Source organism: Nuphar pumila, chromosome 13 (genome assembly GCF_984573655.1).
Source record: "Nuphar pumila chromosome 13, dmNupPumi1.hap1.1, whole genome shotgun sequence".
Classification (NCBI taxonomy): Eukaryota; Viridiplantae; Streptophyta; class Magnoliopsida; order Nymphaeales; family Nymphaeaceae; genus Nuphar; species Nuphar pumila.
The window spans coordinates 93,345,326-93,368,184 of NC_143261.1; the positions used below are offsets into that span (position 1 = coordinate 93,345,326).

General features: G+C 39.6%; 2 protein-coding genes across 5 annotated transcripts in view; one reads left to right on the top strand and one right to left on the bottom strand.

The window, feature by feature from the left end:
• The first annotated feature begins 1,064 nt into the window (after nucleotides 1-1,064).
• LOC149819228 (protein LSD1-like) lies at nucleotides 1,065-8,792 on the top strand. Of its 3 annotated transcripts, none has more exons than XM_089984695.1 (6): nucleotides 1,065-1,161; nucleotides 2,445-2,601; nucleotides 3,088-3,201; nucleotides 5,208-5,321; nucleotides 5,966-6,075; nucleotides 8,565-8,792. In XM_089984695.1, exons 2-6 carry the CDS (start codon nucleotides 2,544-2,546, stop codon nucleotides 8,598-8,600), a joined length of 432 nt encoding a protein of 143 aa, XP_089840821.1. In that variant the 5' UTR covers nucleotides 1,065-1,161; nucleotides 2,445-2,543; the 3' UTR covers nucleotides 8,601-8,792. The 3 variants fall into 3 exon arrangements, with proteins under 3 accessions (XP_089840821.1, XP_089840820.1, XP_089840819.1); XM_089984694.1 differs by lacking the exon at nucleotides 1,065-1,161 and adding an exon at nucleotides 1,556-1,689; XM_089984693.1 differs by lacking the exon at nucleotides 1,065-1,161 and adding an exon at nucleotides 1,700-1,981.
• A 3,115-nt stretch (nucleotides 8,793-11,907) lies between these two features.
• Nucleotides 11,908-22,859, bottom strand: part of LOC149819229 (transthyretin-like protein) — a 54,105-nt gene continuing 43,153 nt past the window's right edge. The window contains exons 5-6 of one of the 2 annotated variants that reach the window (XM_089984025.1): nucleotides 13,116-13,272; nucleotides 11,908-12,613 (exon numbers count right to left, since the gene is read on the bottom strand). In XM_089984025.1, the coding sequence (XP_089840151.1) occupies nucleotides 12,168-12,613; nucleotides 13,116-13,272 (603 nt within the window). In that variant the 3' untranslated portion in view covers nucleotides 11,908-12,167. The remainder of the gene's footprint in view (nucleotides 12,614-13,115; nucleotides 13,273-22,859) is intronic. The other variant, XM_089984026.1, reaches the window with a different exon arrangement.

The following is a 22,859-nucleotide window of genomic DNA, read 5'->3' on the forward strand; positions in this document are numbered from 1 at the left end:
ACTTGTCAAAACAAAGAGCTAATCTAACATTAAACTAGTTGTGTTTTACATTTGAAGGATTCAATCTTATTAAAATGACTAAAATATTTTTTTAAAAATAATATTTTAAAACTATATTATTATTTTATTTGCATTATAGGTTTTAAACCAGAAAGAAATTAAAAAGTGTCAATTTTTTTCCAAAAAAGTTACTTTATGAACCTATCAAGTGACTTGAATCTCGAGAAGTAACTTTGTATTTTAAAAAATGCTAATTGAAGAGTGTTTTAATTATTTTCACAAAGTTGAATCCATCTACTTTTAAACACAACTAGATTAACCCAAAAAAAACAAAAGTCATTTGTTGTTATTTTTAAAATTGAAGACTGATTCGCCTGAACCTCTTAACAGCAGAGGTGCGATAGTGTCCTTTGACCGTGCAGCCCCGTGAACGTTTCTGTAATTTGATAGCCAGATACACGACCGCAATTCTGCACCACACATGCAACATAATTATCCAGACATGCAACATAATTATCCAGCGTGATTCCAGATTTTATAGAACTGCCATTCTTCAGTATTCTTCTTTTTTGACTGTTTATTTTTATCTCCCGCACATAGGAGGTTGAATAAATGTTGTATAATAAGGAAGGTCAGTTTGTTTATGAAACTGGCATGAGACATTGCCTTCCCATGAAATACTTTTCTCATGAAAAAAGGTGTGAATGAGTTTATACATGAAAATAAGGGGAGGTGGGAAAAGCTTACATACACTGTTCTTACTCAATTGCTGTGGTGTTTGTTTCAGCTGGAGTGGGAACAGTCTGTACTTTCTGTCAGCTGAGCATTTTTTTGTGCAAAGTGTTCAAAACAAACGGGCCAAGGGGGTAATGTAACACCTCAATTTTTTTTATCCCGAAAATAGTGAATTTTATTTTTGAAATACTTTTATAAAAATTGCGACAGAAAATTTAAACCTGAGGTGATACCCTCCCTACCATTTACATTGGTTTTTTTTTTTTTGGATTACTTGAGGGAAAAACACCATTAGGCGGACGCACCACAATCTTGTTGACTCAGATACTCGAGATGAAGATGTTGAGCCTCATGAGCATGATCGATAGCCCGAAGCTCGTCTAGCTTTCGGTTTGTAAAACCCTTCAGGTCTCCCTGCCCACCAAGGTATATTTGTTTATGCTGCAGAGGATATGCCCTTTACCATGTGCTTGATGGGCTTCCTTTTTTTTTGTTACAGCCACAGGACGAGTACCCAAGACTTTTCAACGTTCCCCTGTTTTCTTGGCCAACACTGAAAGGGATAGTTTGGTGATTATCTTCATGATGATCGAATTATGTATCCATTTCTTCGTGTAAATAAAAGTAAAAAAACCGTGACGGTAAGTACGCCCAGTAGAATCAGCGTGATTAGGCTTCTGATCCTAAAGGCTGTTTCTTCGTATAAATGTATAAAAAACAAAGCCGAAAGGTCAAAAAGCACCGGTGAAAAGATAGGTGTGGTTGATTCTATCTTGAGATGTACCACCAACCGCCTCTCTCCCTCTCTCCTGTTTTGTTGTTGGGATGAGAAAAGAAGAGTAAACCCGAGTGACCATTTTGCCTCTCCCACTTTTGTCAACTTATCCTCATCAGCGTCACATCCCCTTGAGAGCTTCGACTTCCAGCCTATAAAGGTTGCAACTTTCATCCATGGTAAGAAGTTGGTTCGGTTCTTGTTCATCTATTGAAACCACACAAAATTATACTACTACAGAGTACTCTTTTGGTGTCTCTCTTTTGCTTATGGTTACCTCGAATCTTAATTCAAAAAGACAAAGTTGAGTGTTGGGCACTGATTTTTTTCCTTTTTCTTTTTTGCCCCTCAAGTTTTTGTATATATTGGTCTGTTTCCTATGCAATTGAAGACGTGGCTTCTCAACACTAACTTCTGCAGAAGCTTAACATTTGCATGGTGTCGACCTGTGTGCACACTATTATCACAACGGTACATTAGTTATTTAAATAGACAGTCTTGGGATACGAATTTTTCTGTCATCTCTTTCCTTTGATATTCAAGATGCAAATGTCAGTGTTATTGGGAAATGGAATGGTGCAATTTAATTAGACTTCTAAAGCTTTTCAACATAGAATTGGGAAGAATATTGACTCATCGCTTACTGGTCTCTCTCTCTCTCTGATTTGAAGCTCAACTCGGTTCCTGCTTTGGTTGCATGCAATGGTTGAGTTGGCTTACCAGTTTTTTAGATTAAACGTTCCACTTGCAAGGTGCTATTGTTTTTTGTGTTCTGCACTTGGAAGGTGCTATTAAGAGTTATATAGATGAATAACTATTATGGAGTTGGTATGGGGCTATGTGCACAACAGAAGCAAGAGAATGGATTAATAGCTGTTATGGAGTTGATGTGGGGCTTTCTTATCCCTTTAACGATCTCTGTTTCTTTATGTAGGTTGTATTCACAATGGGAGATCTTTGTTTTCAACTATCTTAAGAGTGCAAAAGTTCAAAATTTTCATAGGAATAAGGTGATTGACTGCCAATCTAAGCAATGCCGGTACCTCTTGCACCGTATCCATCTCCTCCGGCACTGTTTACACCTCCAAATGGTAAACACAGTTCATCAGTTTCCATGAATTCTTTCACATGAGTTTGATGCTAATTATCCTCTACAATGATTAACCGTTGGGTTTATTTATATTTCACATCCATTTGGTTAGATCAATTTAAAAAGTGTTCTCTTCTCCAGATAAACTATTGTGGTTGTGGTACATCATACGGATCGTGAAGTTGTCTAAATGGGCTAAGGTGTAGATTGTCAGGCTTGCTTTCTAGATATTGAATGGGATTTTAAATTGTTTAGTGTAAATCTTACATGAGCTGCTAAGTTAGGGACTACCATGATGTTTTTGCTTTTGAAATTTCACTTGCGTATCCGAATATTTCTGCTCCTGCTAGGCTGCTAATCCATTTGTTTGTCTTCTGTAGTATGTTCATGATGATATTCCAGTGTGTAATAATTTTTTTGTATAGGGAAATATTTGAATGGAATTAATTTTTCTATGAATTCTGCCAATCATCTGCTTTCTTCTTAGGTGTACAGAGCCAACTAGTATGTTCAGGCTGTCGGAGTCTTCTTCTGTATCCACATGGAGCAACGTCCGTGTGCTGTGCAGTTTGCAATGCAGTTACAGTGGCACCACCCCCTGGTGTGTGCAATAATTTGCTTGTTTTATATTTCTGCTTTTCACTCTACAATATCTCGTATTGAAATTGATTTGCTACTCTACCCCAAATTCCTGTCCATTCAACGTAATAGACTTTTATGTGCGTTTTTAGCTCCGATTTATTTTTATTCATCTGATAAAGTTTTAGCCACAAATACTGATGATATTTTTAATGGGAATAAGCTGTTGAGCTTAGTGGTAAAGCTCTAGCTGTTTTAATTTTGTGGACCATATGGTGTGTTGGCTTATTCAGGTTGATTTTCTGATTGATCTTAGAGCTGCTGGACTGTATCTGACATCTGATGAATAGGGGCGAACATTTTATTAGTAATGATAATCTGATCCACGAAAAAAATTCCATATTCTTGAGATAATATTCCTTTTCTCTTAAGTTGTTTAATGTTCATAATTTTCTAATCCATTGAAATTTCAGATTTAAAAAGTTTTCTTTCAACTGGGTAATTTCTTTTTCCTAGCAAAAGAAAAAAGTGGCGTCTGATGTGAGAGCAGTGAACCCAAAAGACAAGCAAGTGCTTACTTTTGCTTTCATTAAAAAAAAAAAAAGAAAGTTGTTTCAGGAGAATTGTATCCAGGATAAAGTCAAATTTAGGAGAATATAGGGATGAAATACTGCAAGCTATATTGGAGAGGATTCTGGCAAATCTGGCTACGTGCATGGCGAATCTATACATTTTAGAGCTTCATCATGAGTATCTTTGTTAATTAATGTGTTTTTTGGTGATTGTTAGAACCAGAGTTACCGGAAGCTTCTTAGGTAGGTGGGAAGCATGCTTCCCAGAAACTCGCTTCGGAAGCGCGATACTCCTCGCTTTTGAAACTTCATGGGAATCTCGATTCTCCCACGCTTCTTCTATGCTTCCCACACATATGGTATATGTTTCCTATATGCTTTTCTCATGTTTCTTTTCATGTTTTTCATGTATTTTCTCTCACTCTTTCACTCACTTCCCATGTAATTTCTCTAAATTGGTAGCCATCATTGTTAGATTTTAACAAAAATTTAACTCTTTTACTGAAAAATCATAAAATATAAAAATAATCAATTTTATTTTAGGTTTTATTTGCTTCTTGTTCGATTCCTATTCAGTTACCATATTGCTTAATTTTTTATTTATATTTCGCTTTCAAATTGATACTTCGCTTCCCGCATGCCTCGCTTCTGCTTTCTGTATCATTTCCCGCTTCCGCTTCCTAGTTTGGCAACCTTGGTTAGAACTGAAAATGTAGAAAAAATCATCTTAGCATCATTGTTTCTTAGTCTATCAAATGCTTCCAAAGTACTTGATGAGAATGGTAGGAGGCCCAAGATCATAAATAATACACGTGGTATGCCTCCTAATCAGATCCTTCTAACTTTATGGACTTTCTTCTATTAAATTCTTTGACTTTGAAGACATACTTGATTAATTCTGTGTTTATCTTTGCAAATTTGATCTTTACATGGGACACCTAATCATGCATTGCAGCATGATCATCCTTAATTTATCTATAAATGATGAATTGTTCCTCATGAGATCATCTAGATAAACCAATGCAAGCTTGAAAGCATAACATAGAAGTTTGATAATGGAGGTCATGGAATGTTATCCTTCCTTTCTATTTCCCTGATGTCTTTATGTGCCTAGTGCAAATGTCCTCGTTCTACTTGGACTTCTTGCCTATCCAGCTGCATTGATTTTGTAGATATTTCAGTATGATGCCTTCAGCATTTACTCTAAATTTACCTATACTGAAAAGAGAAAACATTTGCAGAGTGAAACTTCTTGTTTGTTTCTCTTTCGCTGATCATGTGTGGATTTATCCTAATCCTTATAGTGGGGAACATTGTTGTGATTAATGATCACTGAATTCCTTTTTCAGCAATACTAACTTTTATCTTTCCACGACATCCAAAAGCATGTTGGTATGTTTTCTTTAAATTATCTCTATCACAGAATAATCTTTGCAGCTTTTCATATTTGCAACAGGCACAGAAATGGCTCAATTGGTCTGTGGGGGTTGCCATACTCTTTTGATGTACATTCGTGGGGCAACAAGTGTGCAGTGCTCCTGTTGTCATACTATTAACCTTGCTCTTGAAGGTAAAGGAATGCTGATGAACTAATACATCATTCTGTTTCACTTTTCAAAGTAGAAATTTGGAAGGTCATGCAAATTTTCCTGTCTGGTTATCATTCCATTAAGTGATATATTTGATCCACTTCCACACAAGTAACAAAATCTAAATTAATCTTGAGTTAGATAGAGGGCAATAGGATGACCTAGCTGTTTGCTACGATAGCCACAAGCTGATTCATGTAGGATTGTTATGTTAACCAATGGTGATGTTTCAGCATCTATGGCCAGATTAAGCAAAAGAACACCTGAAACTAAGGGGTTTTTCTCTGAAGGGTCCCAAGGCTCAAATGAAAATGGGTTCTAATGAACACATTCCTCTATAATGTGCGTCTAAAAGTTGTCTTGATAACTGGACAGATGTGAAAAACATGCCTTTCATTTTCATTAGTTTGTAAGATGGGAGATAAATACTAATCCGAGAGGATGAAATGTTCTAATGGTATTCGTAAGAATTGTTATGTTCAGATTTGCTAAGTCAATAGGTGACATTTTCTCATCATACCTATGGTATTATTTCAAAGCACTTTTAGTATAATGACATACAATTCCAATAGAACGAGCATGCCCATGTCAATCTGTTGCTCAAGGTTATAACTTTTCTTTGCAGCAAACCAGGTTGCACACGTGAACTGTGGAAACTGCCAAATGTTGCTGATGTATCAATATGGAGCACGATCTGTGAAATGTGCAGTTTGCAGTTTTGTGACTTCAATTGGGGTCAGTGTGCATGGGAACTATGGCTTTTCTTTCTTTCTTGTTATTATCATCAAATATTTGAAGTTGGTGAATGAAACATCTAATGAAGGGGAAATTGTTGATGGAACATGCAAATGGTACTGTATAACATTTTATCATATGATCACCATCAGCATGCAGCATTCTTAAGAGAAGAATTATTTGTTTTTGCTGAGATGCAGGAACTCCACTAAGATAATTCTCGAAAATGAAAACATTTTGCTAAATGATGTTGAATAAGAAAAGACTGCAGGTTGAACTGTAAATGTGACAATGTCATTGAAATAACACATTAAGATGAAACGGTAAAGAATTTGGGAGAAAAGGAGGTGGAGGAAAGTGGGAAGGACCTTTAAAATGCAACTGTCTTGAGAGATGCTTCAGGTGTCATCCTAAATATTCAGCTACATGATTTCTGACTGGCCTCTAGCTGAAGAATATCTATACTATATGCAACTAGATAAGATAGAATGCTAATTGACCATCTTGATATTAAAAGCAGTCAACCCCAGCCATCTAAACCAATTAACTATTCTCATGGTAAAATGGACCAATTGTCTTAATCCTTGTGAACCAAGTTGTCATGAGACTAATTTTGGCTTTAGTCATGAACTTTTCATCAGATTCAGGTCCTCATTTGTCTTCTACATGTCTTCAAACATTAGATTGGAGTAAATATGACCCTTTTAACCTTCTTAATAAGATACTGAAGAATATTGGTCCCATGGAGATATAAATAAAGGACATAATTGATGTCAATCAGCTTCATTAGTAGCAATAGTTGCATTTGCACATCTAATGTCTCAAATAGGGTTGAGTAGGAATCAAGCCCTGGGCGATTCTGACATAAGTTGCATTTCTTCTGAAGATGAAATTGAATCATGAATTCTCTTGAGATGGTATTGGATAGTCATCTAAAGTAGGCAAGTCCTCCTCCCATGCTCAAAAGATGAACACAATGTAGAGTCAGTGGCTCCTAGAAACATTAAATCATTGTGTTTTTTTACCATTCTGTGTTTATGTTCATGATATCCTTCTTTATTAGAACTTTAGTTATACGCAAAATATATTTTAAGAATACTCTATGTTTCTAACATAAAATAAGCTTGGCACTTTATGATATCTGTGTTTGAATAACATGAACAGTTTCAACAATATTGTCAAATAAATAACTTGAGTATCTTTGATGTCGGGCCTTGGTGGATAAAATTATATCAATAGTATGATGAACACTGTTGGTGAACAGTAATCTAAATAGCACATGTGACTGTTTGCCTATGAACAGTATTCAGATGCTTCATATTGAAAACTTACTGGGTGCAATGTTCTTCATGTTCAAGAAGAGGTCCTATTGCAGTTCCAGCTAATTCTGTTTCTCTACTCCTCAAATTGTTCTGTTATACATCATCCTTTGGTTATAGATATCAAGGAATTCTATCATATGGAACCTGCACTCAAGTTAAACACTTTCTTGGCTGTTGTGTATTGACATCTTTATTTGTCTGTTATTCTCAGAGCAATCCTACTTTAGCAAAGCAGGTTCCTCCCTAGAAAATGTTAAAAAGTTTGATTTGGACAGATGATCCAATTCTCATGGATTGATCTGTGAAAATATTGAACAAGTTATGTGAGACAATTAAGCTCTTGAGATAAAAGCAGTGATCTTCATCTCTATCCTCGATAAATTGACCTTATCAGAAAATCTTTTGTTCTTCACTTGTACATTAAGCATGACATCAATTATATTTCTCTTCCAATTATGAGGAATTTGATGGGACTTGTCCTTTTAGCCTATCACATTTTGAAAATCAAACAAATCTTAAGGTGGCAAACCTTGGACTCCTATGTGTTCCTTGAAGATTCTAGGTCTGGTTGTGTAACCGCTGTATACAGCAAATGCACTGGGCTCTCTGTGGCAGCAATCAGTGTCTAAGGACATCAAATGTTAGTACAAAATTCATATTGTTGCATCGGGCAATCCCAACAATTTGACAATCATTAGGTTTTATCTTTGAAAATTTCAAGATTTACTGACTGTTTACCATTGGAATTATGGTTTTCCTTCTCCAGTGGCAACTAATACCTTTCATCACATTTGATCAGTCCATGAATCTCTTTCCTTTCTTACTGATGCTACGTTGATGTTCATCTGGGTTAACAAGTAGGCCATCTTTAAAAAGGCCAGGATCTGCTGCATGTAGAAACACAGTTTTCTTTAACCTTTTTTTTCTGGAAATTAGGAATTTTCATGCTTAAGGATATACATTACACTATAACATACCCTATAAAAGGGGAGCTGATCACAGGTGAAGCATGATCCTTTCCAATTTTTACATACTCGAATTTTCTAACAATGTTAGCTTTGCTTTTGTTAATCATGAACAAGTTATCAAAAAATATTTTTGCATCTAATTACTAAATTGAAAATCTTAGTATCTTTCTTTGCTATTTTTTGGTTGGATGTTGTGCAGGCTTCCCCAAGCACAGAACAGAAGTTTAGTAGCTGAAAACTTGGTAAAACTTGTTCTCGGAAATGGCTGTTTCGTCTTCATCTTTTGAATATGGGAATGATTGATTTTGTGATAGGCAGTTAATGATTATGTGGCTACCTCGTGCATAATGGGGGAAGATGAAGGCTTTTGAGGAGCTATGTTGTCTTCTGTAGTTTGAAACTTTGAATAAGCAGTTTTGACTGTTGTGAAGGCGTGAGATGTGCATCATGTTACTGTGTAGTCAAAAGAGTATGTTGCCTATATCCACACTAGTTACTAGGGCTTGGCATCAGGCCGACCGGCCAATTCCCTTTTACTAATGGGTTGGGTTTTGGCCTGGTTGTTAACGGGATCAGGTTTGAAGAAAAGCTCATGGCCTGGCCGGTTGGCCCAATGGGCCAAGGTCTGGCCTGGCCCAATCTTAAAATGCATAAATGCTTGACTGAAATTATGGGTCAATGAGAGAATAGCAAGTTCCCATGCAACTAATTAAGTAAATAATAATAGTTATCCAAGTTACTATGTAATATTATTAAAAAAAATAATAAATAACTCAGGCCCATCGGGCCAGCCTGAGCCCGGCCCACATATATAATGGGCTGGGTTTTGGCCCGGGCCTAAAATCATAGCCCAAACCTGGCCCATGGCTGGCCGGGTTGGCTTGGTCCAATGGGCTGCCGGGTGGGTTGCCCACCTCTACGAAATACTAGTAAATGAGGGGAATCACTCTCTCTCTCTACCAGAAGGGTGAAATTGACCTTTCTTAATGTTAAAATCATAAATTCAAGTGAAAATAGGAATGATCAACATGAGAACTCACTAAATGTATTGGTTAACCATAAAATCAATCAGATGTATTTGAAGTACCAAAATTTTCTGGTTGGAGTTTAACTTCTGACCCGAATCAGTGTGTCCTCGACCAATTAGGCCTGACTCGATCTGATCGTGATAGACCCATAGGTTCAGGTCAGGTCTAAAATCTAGCCCCATTTCAAAAGCAGGTTAGTTCTTGGATATGAACAATATAAACTGAACCTGCTTAGATTTGACCCATTGTTATACCGGACCCAAATGGTTTTATGCAATCCATCCCCAAACTGACAGCAAGCTCAAAACTTGGTAAAGCTAAAAGAGAAGTAGAACATAGTTGAGCTTTCAATAACTCAAAAGACTTTTGGGCTTTAGGGTTTCCCTGAAAAGTTTTTTCCTTTATGCAATGCTACTAAAATGTTAAAAGAGAAGTGGAACATAGTTGAGCTTTCAATAACTCAAAAGACTTTTGAGCTTAAGAGTTCCACCCAAAAGTTTTTTCCTTTATGCAGTTGGTCAATGGAACAACAATACTACTAAATTGTGGTAAGAACATTTTATAAAATGATGCTAACCCATAGAAACTCCTAACAACATTTATAGAGTTTGGCACTGGACAATCTCTAATGGCTTCTACCTTTGAAGGGTCGATAAAAATACCCTTAGTGGATACGACATATCTTAAGAATAAAACCAGCCAAGAACATGCATGTATCATCTTTAATTTAAAGAATAGTTTTAAACAACTTAAAAACGTGTTTGGATAGACTTATCTAGATAAGCAATATATAGCCAAAAAATTGCATTGTGCAGCAGTGTAAGTTCTTGATTTATACGGATTTTAAATGATAAGTGGGTGGATGCACACACCCACTTGGTAGGCTCTAACAGTAAGTCAATTTTATGAACTCGTTTTCTATAGATAAATAAAATGCTTGATGATGCTCCTGATCATTTATATGAATCATGTCGCTCTGTAGGCTCTAAGTGATCTCTTGAAGGAGGCACTTGGATACAGCCACTTATCAAGATACTTTGAATGAACCCGTATATTGCATTGTGGATAACATAGGAATATCCTGGCCTATCCAACTTATCCAGATAAGTGGCTACATCCAAACATGAATCACCCTCTAACAGTAAGTCAGATGAGCAAGACTATTCCTACTAGGATCTTGTCAGAGTCCAAATTTGAGCTTTTACCATGACTGAGTCTCCCAACCAAATTTAACCTAATTGAGTGTAATCTTCTTGACCTGGATTTTATTTTCTTAAATGAAAAAAATCTTTTGATTTACACTATATAAGATTTTGAAATGTTTATCTAAATCTTGATATACCAAAAATAATAATGTTTTTTCCATAAGAAAGAATTAAGCCGGGTCAAATACGATAGCTGGACCAGTTAGAGTCACACTATGCTAACTGAGGGTTCTCAAATTTGAAGCCCATTGGGGTCAAACTTCTATCATAACTTGTGAGGACATTTAGGTTTATGATTTTCCCCTCAGTTAGTGGCTTGACCAGCAAATTCCCAAGATAAAAAAAAAACATAGTTTTCATTTTTAGCCAAGAAAGGAAGAGCTGACTTGCTATCAAGCATTAGGATCGAGTGTAGACACAATTCCCGCATTCATGCCACATATGGCGTTTAATATTCCAAACTAAAGAAGCAATACTGTAAAAGTGCCAGTGATCAGATTTATTGCAATGACGAGGATAGTTGAGTTGAAAATTTTTATCATGATCAAACAAAAGACTTTCCTAGTGGCTCATGTTTCCTTCACTTGTGCTTTTTATGGAATACTTTTTCATGCCTGACCTATTTTTATACCTGATCCAAATGGTTCTGTACAGCTGAAACTAAATCCAAGCCTGATTTGTTTTCAAACCCTTTTCATACACAACCCAGACTTGGTCTCCAAGTCATTTTGGACAGAAGTCATCACCTGAACTGATGCTAATCATGGTCTACGTTTTCTTTTAATGAAAACATGAGTTTAGAAAAAAATAGTAGTGATAACTACATAATAAAAAAACTCTTGCATAAGTATGGTACCAATGTTGGTCACTTAATTGCATTATTGGATGGAGACCCGTTTATACCTAAACAGCCAAACTTATTAACACATAGGAATCTAATTTTCAGACATGATTTAAAAAACAGGATTACTTAAGTCCCAACCCAGTTTATACCAGAATCTGTTAACCCATGTGGCTCCATGATCAGTCATACCCAGACTCAGACACACAAACCCTAAACAAATTAATCCAGGGGGTCTATTTATAGACCTGATTAAACACAAGCCTGTTTAAGACCCAACACAGTAAAATCCATATGGGTCTAAATTTTTTGTAACTCCCAGTTTGGGTTTAATTTTTAAGACGATTCAAAGAATGGGTCTGACAAAACCCAACCCGAACCATTTTCTAGGTATGAATCTAGAATTATAAAAAAATTTGGGTATGCTTTCGCAAATAACCCACAAATTAAAAATAACCAGATCTAAAATTGTGCAATGACGAGAACCAGCTGTATTATTTGTACAAAAGAAAGAAGCAAACCCCACTTGTAATTTTAGACAATGTACAATTCATAATTTCCATAAATAAGACACTCGAGAGACGTCATCAAGAAAAACTATGCAAAAATGGCATCAAATGATCACTGCCGAAACAAACACACATTTTCCAGGTTACAGAGTTGATAACAGCACACGAGCAAAAACAAGCAAACCAGAGCAGGCAATAGTCATGAAAAATGAAAGCTTTCTAGCTCCCGCGATATGTAGCAAACGAGAACGGTGATAACAACAATGGGACATGGAAATGTTCTGATGTCTGATTCTCCCTGATCTTGAACACAATCGACACGTGTGGGAAAAATCCGGCCGGCGAGTACTTGCCTGTATTGAAACTGATCCGGTAAGTCCCAGGAGAGATGTGGTCCACTATAGGCATCAACTGACCGCTCCGTCCATCAGCATCAGTGATTGATGATCCTTGGAATACCCAGTTAGCCAAACCCACGGAATCAAATGATGGGTTTGGTTCCACCCCATTCCACTTTTCAAGTATGACCTCAATGCCGGATGCAGGGGATCCACGGGAAACGTCTAAAACATGTGTTGTTATTGGAGGGCGGGTTCTGATCGACGGTACAGCTGCTGTTAAATGTGCTCCGATCTTGCTCAAGCGCTCATCTGCAACCGAAAATACTATAACATGAAAACAAGAATATCAATGATATTTCTCATCTAAAACAAAAGACATCAATTTGTATTATCAACAATTGAACATGGAAATTAAGCAATAACCCTTCCGCAGACTGCCAGTAAACCTAGCAGTTGATTGGAAAGATGGACCACCTTGGCCAAGCTCCCAAACTCCAGTCTCCAGCAGAGAGCTGGGACTGCCTGAAACTTTCTGAAGTCCTAAGCTTGAACCTTTTTTATCTCAGAACATGGCAGTGACTGGAAAACTGGTCCCGATACGATGTAGAAGGTAGAAACTAGCTTGAATTTTAATATGGTTTTTACAGTCAATGATTCACTAAAAATACAAAGGATCAGTTTTAGCACATTATAAAACTCATTTTGAATATCATTGGGAAATCATCGAGTATTTCTAACATGAGGCATCACATGCATAGGACAAGCCTGAAATAAAAAAATCCATTTTGATCAAGCACAAAGGCAGGATATTCCATTTATGGGGTACCTTTTGGTTTCACATTGCCTGGATGCTTTTCACTGTCAAATGGAGGAGCATTTGTAAACTTTGACTTGAAGAGCTTGTCAAGGCGCAGTTCAGCTATTTTCAGTTCCTCCAGAGCAGCAATCTCCAGTTCAATAATCGGTCTGTTCAAGTAGCGTCTCTACGACATGAAAGACATAGAACAAAGAAATAAAAAAAGTGTAGACCAACTTATATGATATTGAAGAATAACATATACATGAACTCAGAGATGCATGCATAAATATACAGTTCAGCTATTTTCAGTTCCTCCAGAGCAGCAATCTCCAGTTCAACAATCGGTCTGTTCAAGTAGTGTCTCTCCGACACGAAAGACATAGAACAAAGAAACTAAACTAGTTTAGATCAATTTATACGATATTAAAAAATAACATATACATGAACTCAGAGATGCATGCATAAATATACTTGGAAATGGGTTGATCAAAGATCCACAATAAATTCTTGCCACCTAGGCAATAGCCTGGCTAAAAGTCAAGGTTGCATCCTACCATATTACCAAAGCAAAATCTACTTTCAACTTCAACGTAGTGAGTACGGGACATAAAATCTGTCTTTTTTCCAGGAAATGAAAATCATTAAATATGCAAAGTCTTCAGTAGTACAATTGTGTGGGGATGAGGTATCCCCACCACAATATGTAACAGTATTAGATGTAGTAACATCGCCCCTTAGAAGATCATGAAACTCATGACTGAACAGTGGGTGGTGGCGATGCTGCTCGATCCAATCATCCTCCTTGTTCCACGAGGCCACAGAAATTGCCGCTTGCATATCACCCTTAATGGCAAGCATGACTTTCCACAAATTGGATGTGCTGTCACAGAATACTGTCATTCCTCTCGCACTAGACATGCCACCAAGCAGAGGATAGCCACCAGATCCGTACAGAGCCATTTCTTGGACTTCTGAAGCTGTTGTGATCTGAGTAGAAGCTGTCTGAAACATGAGTTAGTCTCCACCGTAATGGTGACTGATGGACATGTGTGGACAAAGATATCCTGAAAAGATCTGCAGAACCATAAAATGTGAGCAGCATACTCAGATTCGGATGCGCATAGTGGGCACCTATTAGCGAGTTGCACTGTTGCACCCCGACTCTTTGCATATGATCCTGCGTATTAATATGGCCCGTGCATAATTGCCATACGAAGAAACTTGCTCGAGGGGACGATCCTTTGACCCAGAGGGTGTGCTTGGGGAACCAATCCACTCCATCATCCAGACTCACCTGATAGCATGAGGCTCTTGTGAAACAATCACTCTTGTGAAGATTCCAGGTGACACAAGGCTGTGTCCTCTTGTGTGATGAGATTCTTCAATCTGTAGAACTGCTTAGCAATGCCTTTCCACATCGCAGACCCCGATTTCCTTGAGTTGTTTGCTTGCAAAGAGGAAGGTGGTCCCTTCAGACGATATTTGCCACAAATAAAAGTGAATAGTGGAGTGGATTCAGTGGTAAGGCACCACCACCAGTGGCAAAGAAGCAAATTATTGTAGTTTGCAAGTTTAGGGACGCCAAGGCCACCCCCTAGATCTTGGTAGTGTGACCGATTTCAAAGCAACAAGTGCCTTTCCAGTGTTGGCCCCACCCCAAAGGAAGGTCCTGAAAGCACGGTTGGGGTGCGATTCAACCTTTCTGAGCAAACAAAAGAGTTGGAGCATGTGAGATGGGATGGTGGTCAGCACATGCTTGATGAGAGTGGTTCTACCCGGTTTGGATAGGAGAGCGCCACGCCAGCCTTGAAGCTTTGACTCAATCTTGTCTTCTACCTTCTCCCATAGGGAGGTGGGCTGTCGACCTTGATGCATATAGAGGCCAAGATAGTCTAATGGAACTGGTGTATTCGTACACCCAAACATGTAGCGAGAAAATGAGGTCACCTCGGGCAAGGCATTAATTGTTACAAGAGTGCACTTAGGTTCACTGATAGTTAATCCTGATGCTGCCTCAAAGGCTTTCAATAGCAGCCATATTCGTGAGATTTGAGAAAAGAAGGCATTTCTAAAAACCAAGATGTCATCGGCATACTGAATCAAGGCAAATTGTTCCAACCAAGGTTGTAAGTATCGTATTGTTACCCGTATCGGTCGTTCCCAAATTAAGACTGTATTGTATCGTATCGTAAAATATCGTAAATTTTTAATAAAAAAATTCCAAAAAATCAAGAAAAATTAGAAAAAATTAGCAAAAATTCTAAAAAAAACTATATCACATGAAACAATGATGAATTGCACAAAATACAACCATAAAATTACATATGAAGCATTTATGTCGCTATGAGCTGCATAAGACATCATCGAACATCAACTATCTCACAAGAACAATGCAAAATTTAAATATCTTGCAATTAAGTTTGAAGACGCCTCTGGAATAAGGTTCCTGTATAAACAACAAACGGAAGAGAAAGAAAAAAAAGGAAAAGATGATGAATCTCAATCTGACATCTTACCCTATTGTGGGTGAGCACTAACAACAGACAGAAGAGGAAGAAAAGAAAGGAAAGAATGATGAATCTCAATCTGACATCTTACCCTATATAAAACTATGAAGGATTACAAGAATACCGTTGATGTGACTGGGTATTTACAATATGTTATAACCAATCATGATACAAGCTGGATCCAAATCCAAATACGATCCGAAACATATTCTTAACATGCCCCCTCAAACTGAACATGGGAAAGAACTATGGATAGTTTGGATTTTAAAAGCCAATACTGATTCACAGGAAGTGCCTTGGTAAATAAACCTACCACTTGATCTTTTTCCTGAATAAATATAGGATGTATTTCCTTGGATTCAACTTTTTCTCTAACAAAATGTTGATCGATCTCCACGTGTTTCATTTTTTCATGTTGAATCAAATTAGTGGAAATATAAACTGCACTGCAATTGTCAAACTGCACTGCAATTGTCACAATACAACAAGGAGCTGAAAATGGACTGATATAAACTACATAAAATATGCCTGATACATGCAACTTCAGCAATAACAACTGTCATGGCCTGATATCGGCCTCCGTACTTGACCGAGCAACAGTTTTTTGTTTCTTGCTTGTCCAGGAGACGAGGTGAGAACCTAAATAAACACCATAACCAGTAACAGATCATCTCATCGTGGGATCATGAGCCTAAATCCGAATATGCAATCACCTTAATGGAATGATAAGTATTCATATTAATCGGTTTAGTGTAAATGAGTCCATCAAAATGAGTACCTTTGATAAATCGAAGAATGTGTTTCACAGCTTTCATGTATCTTGTCTTAGGCTTATGCATATACTGAGATACCTGATTTACAGAGAAGACCAAATCAAGTTTAGTGAATGTCAGGTACTGAAGAGATCCAACAATACTTCAATATTTTTCAGGATCAGCCAAATAATGATCATCTACTGCACTCAAATGTGTGTGAACGACCATTGGAGTATCCATAGGCTTACATTGTAACATCTTACTGCGCTGCAAAATGTCGCGAGCATATTTTTGCTGAGAAAGGACAAGACAATCTAGTTGTTGGTCCATCTGCACTCCAAGAAAAAATCTAAGAGGTCCCAAGTCCATGTGAGAATTTTCATGTAATAACGACTTTAACTGAGTAATTTTGTCATCATTATTTTCCGTAATAAAAATGTCATCAACATAGACTAAGATAATAGTGATGTCGGATTGTACTCTTTGCATAAATAAAGAATAGTCATCGTGGCTTCTCTCAGGGGTAAAATGGTAATTTTGTTGAGAGAATGGGGTAAAATGACCTCTAGACTGGAATGAACCTAGGCATTAGACTCCTACACTATACTACAAGGGTCGGCATCTGTGAAAGGGGGGTGTCCGAAAAAAAAATTGGAGTGTTTACATGTTTACAGTGGGCTCTTCTAAAATCCCTAAATATTAGGTAGAGTTCCACAAATGTAGAACTCTGCCATACCAAAAATAAATTTTTGCAATTAATCATTTTTTAATATTTAATTAATTGATTATTTATTATTTATTATTTATTAAATAATAAATTTCCAAAAAGTTCAAGAGGGTATCGTCACCCTCTAGGAGTCTTTTTAACTTGCAAATTCACTCAATTAAACCTTTATATGGAATTTAAAACTTTAAATTAGTTGGACTTGGATTTGGATTTGGATCCATGATCCAAATCCATATTCAATATCCATATGGATCTCAGTCTGGACTAGATCCTAATTAATATGGGCCTTGGACTGATTTCAGATCTATATTAACTTGGTTCAAACGGATCGGATTCGATCTGATCCAATCCATAACTTGTCACATCGAGGCAGGTCATTTTTTGAAAAAAATACGATTTTCGGGCCAATCGTAGCCCGAATTCAGAAAAACAAAATATCAATGTTTTCAAAATTTCAAGACGCATCTAATGACATATTACTTGAATTTTACCTCCAAATTTTGCCTGAATTTAAGTCGAATTTCGGTAGATTTTAAAGGTCAAAAATAAAAAGTTAACCAAATCTTAATTGGCTCGTTTAGGGCTTGTCAATGGGTCCTGAGCCACGCCCAAACTCAATTGATGCCACCTAAAATCAAAGATTTCTAGACTTTGAGAAACCTATGTCACACGGACTCGGCTCTAAGGTCGACGCACCCGCGTCGACAGGCACGAACACGGGTGCGGCTCGGACTCGGTCAACCCGACCCTGGGTGCGGTCAACGCACCCAGGGTCATTTTGGTCCATTTTTTTAAAAAAAATAAATAAATTTTCTGGGCTACAGAATTTAAGGAAAAAAAACCCTCTTGTGAGGAAAAAAACCCTGAATCAGGCTTCACAACTCATGACTTGTCCCCTAATGGGCACAACTTTGATCAAGTCTTTTATATATATATATATATATATATATATATATATATATATATATTTTTTTTTTTTTTAAATATATATATAGCCGAGTCCCCGTGTCCAAAATTTTTGAAATTGCGCCGCACCCGCACCCATGTGACATAGTGAGAAACACAACCAAATTTTATGAAGTCTCAAAAATTAATATTATAGAAAAACACATGATATTAGACAATTGAGTTCAGAAATGATGAGGCTACATTGGGAAGTGGTATCTACGCACCACTTGGATGCCATTGTGGCTGCCAGGGATAATTGAGGCGAGGCTTTTGTGAAGGGGGATACGTCCTGGGAGGGGAGCTCATTAAGGTGCATTGGCTGCACATCGAGTGCTTCCTTCATGTTGCCCAAGGTGACATCAGAGAGCGGTGTCGGCGAGCCAGGATAAGAGAGTTGTCGGTTAAGATTTCGACCAACGGGAAGAGAATTTTTTGAGCAAGGTAGTGTCTATTGGAACGGACAACGCTCAATTCCTGTAACGCCCCAAAATTGTGGACTTGAAACCTTTTATGAAAAATGTTGAAAGCTTTGAAATCAATCATTTATCAGAGTTTAAAACAGAAGTTCAGCGGAAGATCAGGTTCAAAACAACAAATCCCTAGACCTTGGGCACATTACAACCAAAAGCAGATTCCCCCTTACAAACCGATTTGCAGTTTAAATATATATTTTATTGAAATGAAAAGAATAACCACATTTTGGTAATACAGTTTTAGAAATGCAGAGTTATAATCAAAAGAGATGCTTTCAAAGAAACCTTATACCGCATCTATCAAAAGTATCCCCAGGAGCGCAACGTCAGGAAAGGGCATTGCCTTGAGTGCATCGCGTCATCATGCCATCGCAAGCTGTCTCAACCTGTTCACCACCTGCCCATGAAAATGGGTCAGTCACACAACAGACTAGTAGGGGTGCAAAGGACAAGAAAGAGCAGAAGCTGCAATAAGTAAGATAAACGCTAGCCCAAGCAAAAACAAGCAAGACTAGCAGATCTAACCAAAAGTGTTGTGGAGTAAGCAAAGCTCTAGTAAAGCAAACAGCTACGTAAAAGAGCAGGAAAGATCAGAGTGTTGAACAGACAACTATAGCAATCTTACAAATATAATGGGTGAAAAGTAACTAACTCTATCCATCAGCCAAGCAAGGCAATTTCATAAGACAGGTATTCATAACAACACTCGTAATACATCCAAGTACCATAGGCTGGCTCAGTCCATCGACAAGTGATTACATTAATCGTGAGGCACAAGCTATTGCATCACAAGCAATTCATAAGCAATACAAGATAAGCAATCAACTAGTATGAGAAGCTAGTTATTACCAAGCAAAGAATTGCGTAAGCAGTTTAACCAACAAGGGTAACGCCTCGATGGGCGTACCTAGCTCAACGAATAGCATACCGAACTACCGAGCTAACAAGCAAGCAAGCAAAGCACGTCACAACATGCGTATCTCCCGATCATGTGTATAAGTTATATCTTGTCTCATTACTGAGCAGGCCGTTGTGGGTACGCACAAGGCAAAACGTAGAAACAGCCGAGATCGATTCGGGGGTCCATTATGCTATGTATTTTATTATACCCCGAATGACTGACTGAGTCCGCTTCCTAAGGGGACGGTCTGTGACCAAGAGAGTAAATCCCCAAAGGCAAACAAAGGCCCAATGGATGCGCATTCGTACTTCTGCAGAAGTGGCCCGAAGGATTTCCCCTAACCTCCGATGACTGGGGAAGGTCGGATCTTTGCCCGAGATTGCCATGTATGACTGTCCATCGGAGTTTTGTACCATTCATCCTCTCTCTTGATGAACCGTTCCGAATGAGCACGACGGAGGGTTTCTTAACCGCCGTCCCATTCTCATGCTCTGGTCTTTCGACCAATTCGAGCACCTTGCCTGTGAAGGCGCATGATTATTATTTAGGTGAGTTATACGCGTCATTGCGCGTTCGAGACAAGCACACAATTCACATCTTACTCACAGCAGTACGCATCGTAACTATTCACATATACAATCACGATAAAAAGGGGGTCAATCCTCAGTGAGGGTAGAAACATCACTCTTGTGATCTCAAACACATGCCATTGCATGTTCGAGGCAGACATAGGCCTCTCATCCTACTCATCGTAGTACGCAACGTACCTATTCAAAAGTACAACCACGATAAGAGGGGTATGGATCTCTCGCAGGAAATCCCAAAGCTTCTACTTTATAGAAACCCGCAGTGAACTCATTCCAGTTCCAACTGATTGTGCTCGGGTCCTTTAGACAATTGCGAGCAACCCGCCTATTGGGCGAAAGCAACATAACAGGATTAGCTTAATGTGTCAATACACGCTTATAGGTTACTGTAGACCTCTCGTTCTGCTCTCGTAGCCCAAACATATCGTATGTGACTAAGGGTACAACTACAAGAAGAGGAACATGGATCATTCGTAAGAGATCCAACAATACCTTCACAATGGAAAGGTACTACAATCTTGGTTGAACCAGAAGGCCTAAAAACTAGGTCTTGTATCAGAGGTGAGGTAACGCCGATCTAGTGATGGCGCAAGTACCTTGCTAGGATCCCTGCTCTACTCGTGCACAGGATCCTACACGAGGTTATCTAAGTCGTATCGAATAGGCAAACTAAGGTTGTAACACATCTATCCCAAATACATCAATTTGGGAGGTCCGACCGCTACCTCTGTTTTTCAAGCTATACATCTTGAAAATAGGGTTGCACCTACGACGATGTCTTTTGAGAACTGAAGTGCATAAGTGTGTGTCGTGGCTTGAAAGCCAAGTGAGACGATATACACTATGCACTCGAAGTTGCACTTAGGGAGTGCAAGCTGACAAGAGGCAAACTCGTGTATATACTAATACAAAGGCAAAACGAGGGACGAGGCTCGGTGGGCGAAGCCGCACCGCGAGGGTAGAACACTAAAGCTCCACACGAGGTATGAGATCATACCTCGATCATCGTAACGCACAAGCAGGCCACTACACAAGCAACTCGTGAGGTAAGAGACCCTATACTGACCACGTAAGTGTAAAGGATGACTCACGAGGCATAGGGTTGCACCTCGATAGATCGATGAGCGTAAGCAAGAAAAGGGGCGTGCGACAAAGATAGAATACATGCACGAACAAGGCATATGCACGAAGCGTAGCAACAAGGTAAAGACGATTACATACAAAAGGTAAGTGCAAGAGCAAGCACGACAACATAGGAAAGTAAAATACGGAGAGTGAAGCAGAAGCAAAGCCATGGCGCATAAAGAGCGGGGCAACAAGTAAATGCAGAAGTAAAGTGCAAGAACGTAAAGAAGGACCAGGACTTGCATCCTGGAGAAGATAGCAGACATAAGCAAGTAAATGCCAAGGCGCAAAGCGCGGGGCAGCAGGAAAGTAAAGTGCGGAAAAGTAAAGAGGACAAGGATCGCGAAACCGCGTCCTTGAGTTAAAAGACATGGAATGTAAAGGCAGAAATAAAAAGCCTAGGCACATATAGCGCGGCGGCGACAGAAAGGAAAGTGCAGGAAAGTAAAGAGGACAAGGATCGCGAAACCGCGTCCTTGAAGGTAAAGACATACGTATATACATTATATGTATACATATATCGTCCTCTTTTAGTTATCTTCCTTATTTTAGCATTTATCAGTTCATTGTCCTTTCACGCAAGAATCCCCTACCTTAAGGGGTTGCGGGTCCTCGTACGCATGCAGCGTAGGCAAGCAAGAGCTCGAGCCACAGAGGGCGAGCTGGATCCACCGTTCAACCTGGAGAGCTTAGAACATTAGTATATGCCATATAAGAGAAAAGAAGCAAACACAGCAAGGTCTCCTGCCTGCAGAAGGCAGAGGCAGGAGCTCTGCATCCTGCAGACAAGGGTGCCAGAGGCAAGGGCCTCAGCCCTGCTTGGCAACAGTAGCAGAGGCAGGGAGCAGGAGCTCCCTGTCTGCTAGCACAAGGAAAGGCAGGGGAGGGAGCAGGGGCTCCCTGCCACACCTGCCACAACAAGGCAGGGGGGGTAACACCCCCTGTCAGAACAAGAGACAGGGGCGCAGCCCCCTGCCAGCAGCAAGAACAAGGCAAGGGGGCAAAGCCCCTTGCCGAAGAACAGCAAAGATGCAGGGGGCAAGCCCCGGCTCGAAAACAAGAAATCAGGGGGGCTTCGCCCCCTGCTGGCACACGCAGGAGGCAGGGGGACCCGCCCCCTGCCGGCTCAATGCAAGAGGCAGGGGGACAGAGCCCCCTGCCGAGGAGCAACAGAAGAGCAGGGGGGCTCCACCCCTGCAGGGAAAACAGCAGAAGGCAGGGGGGCCTCGCCCCCTACCGGCAAACAAAAAGAAGACAGGGGGCAAAGCCCCCTGCCGAGAGGCAACACCAAGGCAGGGGACCCCTCCCCCTACCGAGAATCACCAAAAGAGCAGGGGGGGCTCAGTCCCCCTACTGCCCTACACAAAAAAAGGCAGGGGGGTAACCCCCTGCCGACAAGAGGCGACAGGGGGCTCAGCCCCCCTGTCGACCAAGAGCGAAAAAGGCAGGGGGGGTAACCCCCTGCCAAAACAAGAGGCGACAGGGGGCTCAACCCCCCTGTCGTCCCACAGCAAAGAGAGTGACAGGGGGCGGAACCCCCAGCCCCCTGTCGACCAACAACAAAGGGTGGCAGGGGGGGTTTAGCCCCCTGCCAACAAGCGGGGGTGACAGGGGGCTCAGCCCCCCTGTCGATCCACCCAATACACAGGAGAAAAGAGGGGAGGGTTATACCTCCGAAGACCGCAGCGACCGGGGGAGGAGCTGAGTGGAAACGAGTGGCGAATCGCCGACGCTCGGCGACTGCAGGG

Excerpts from the sequence above, each read along its gene's own strand:
- LOC149819228 (XM_089984695.1), top strand. The coding sequence starts at position 2,544 with ATGCCGGTACCTCTTGCACCGTATCCATCTCCTCCGGCACTGTTTACA. Across the intron at positions 2,602-3,087 it reads ACTGTTTACACCTCCAAATG|GTGTACAGAGCCAACTAGTA; the intron begins GTAAACACAGTT and ends CTTTCTTCTTAG. Across the intron at positions 6,076-8,564 it reads GTTTTGTGACTTCAATTGGG|GCTTCCCCAAGCACAGAACA; the intron begins GTCAGTGTGCAT and ends GATGTTGTGCAG.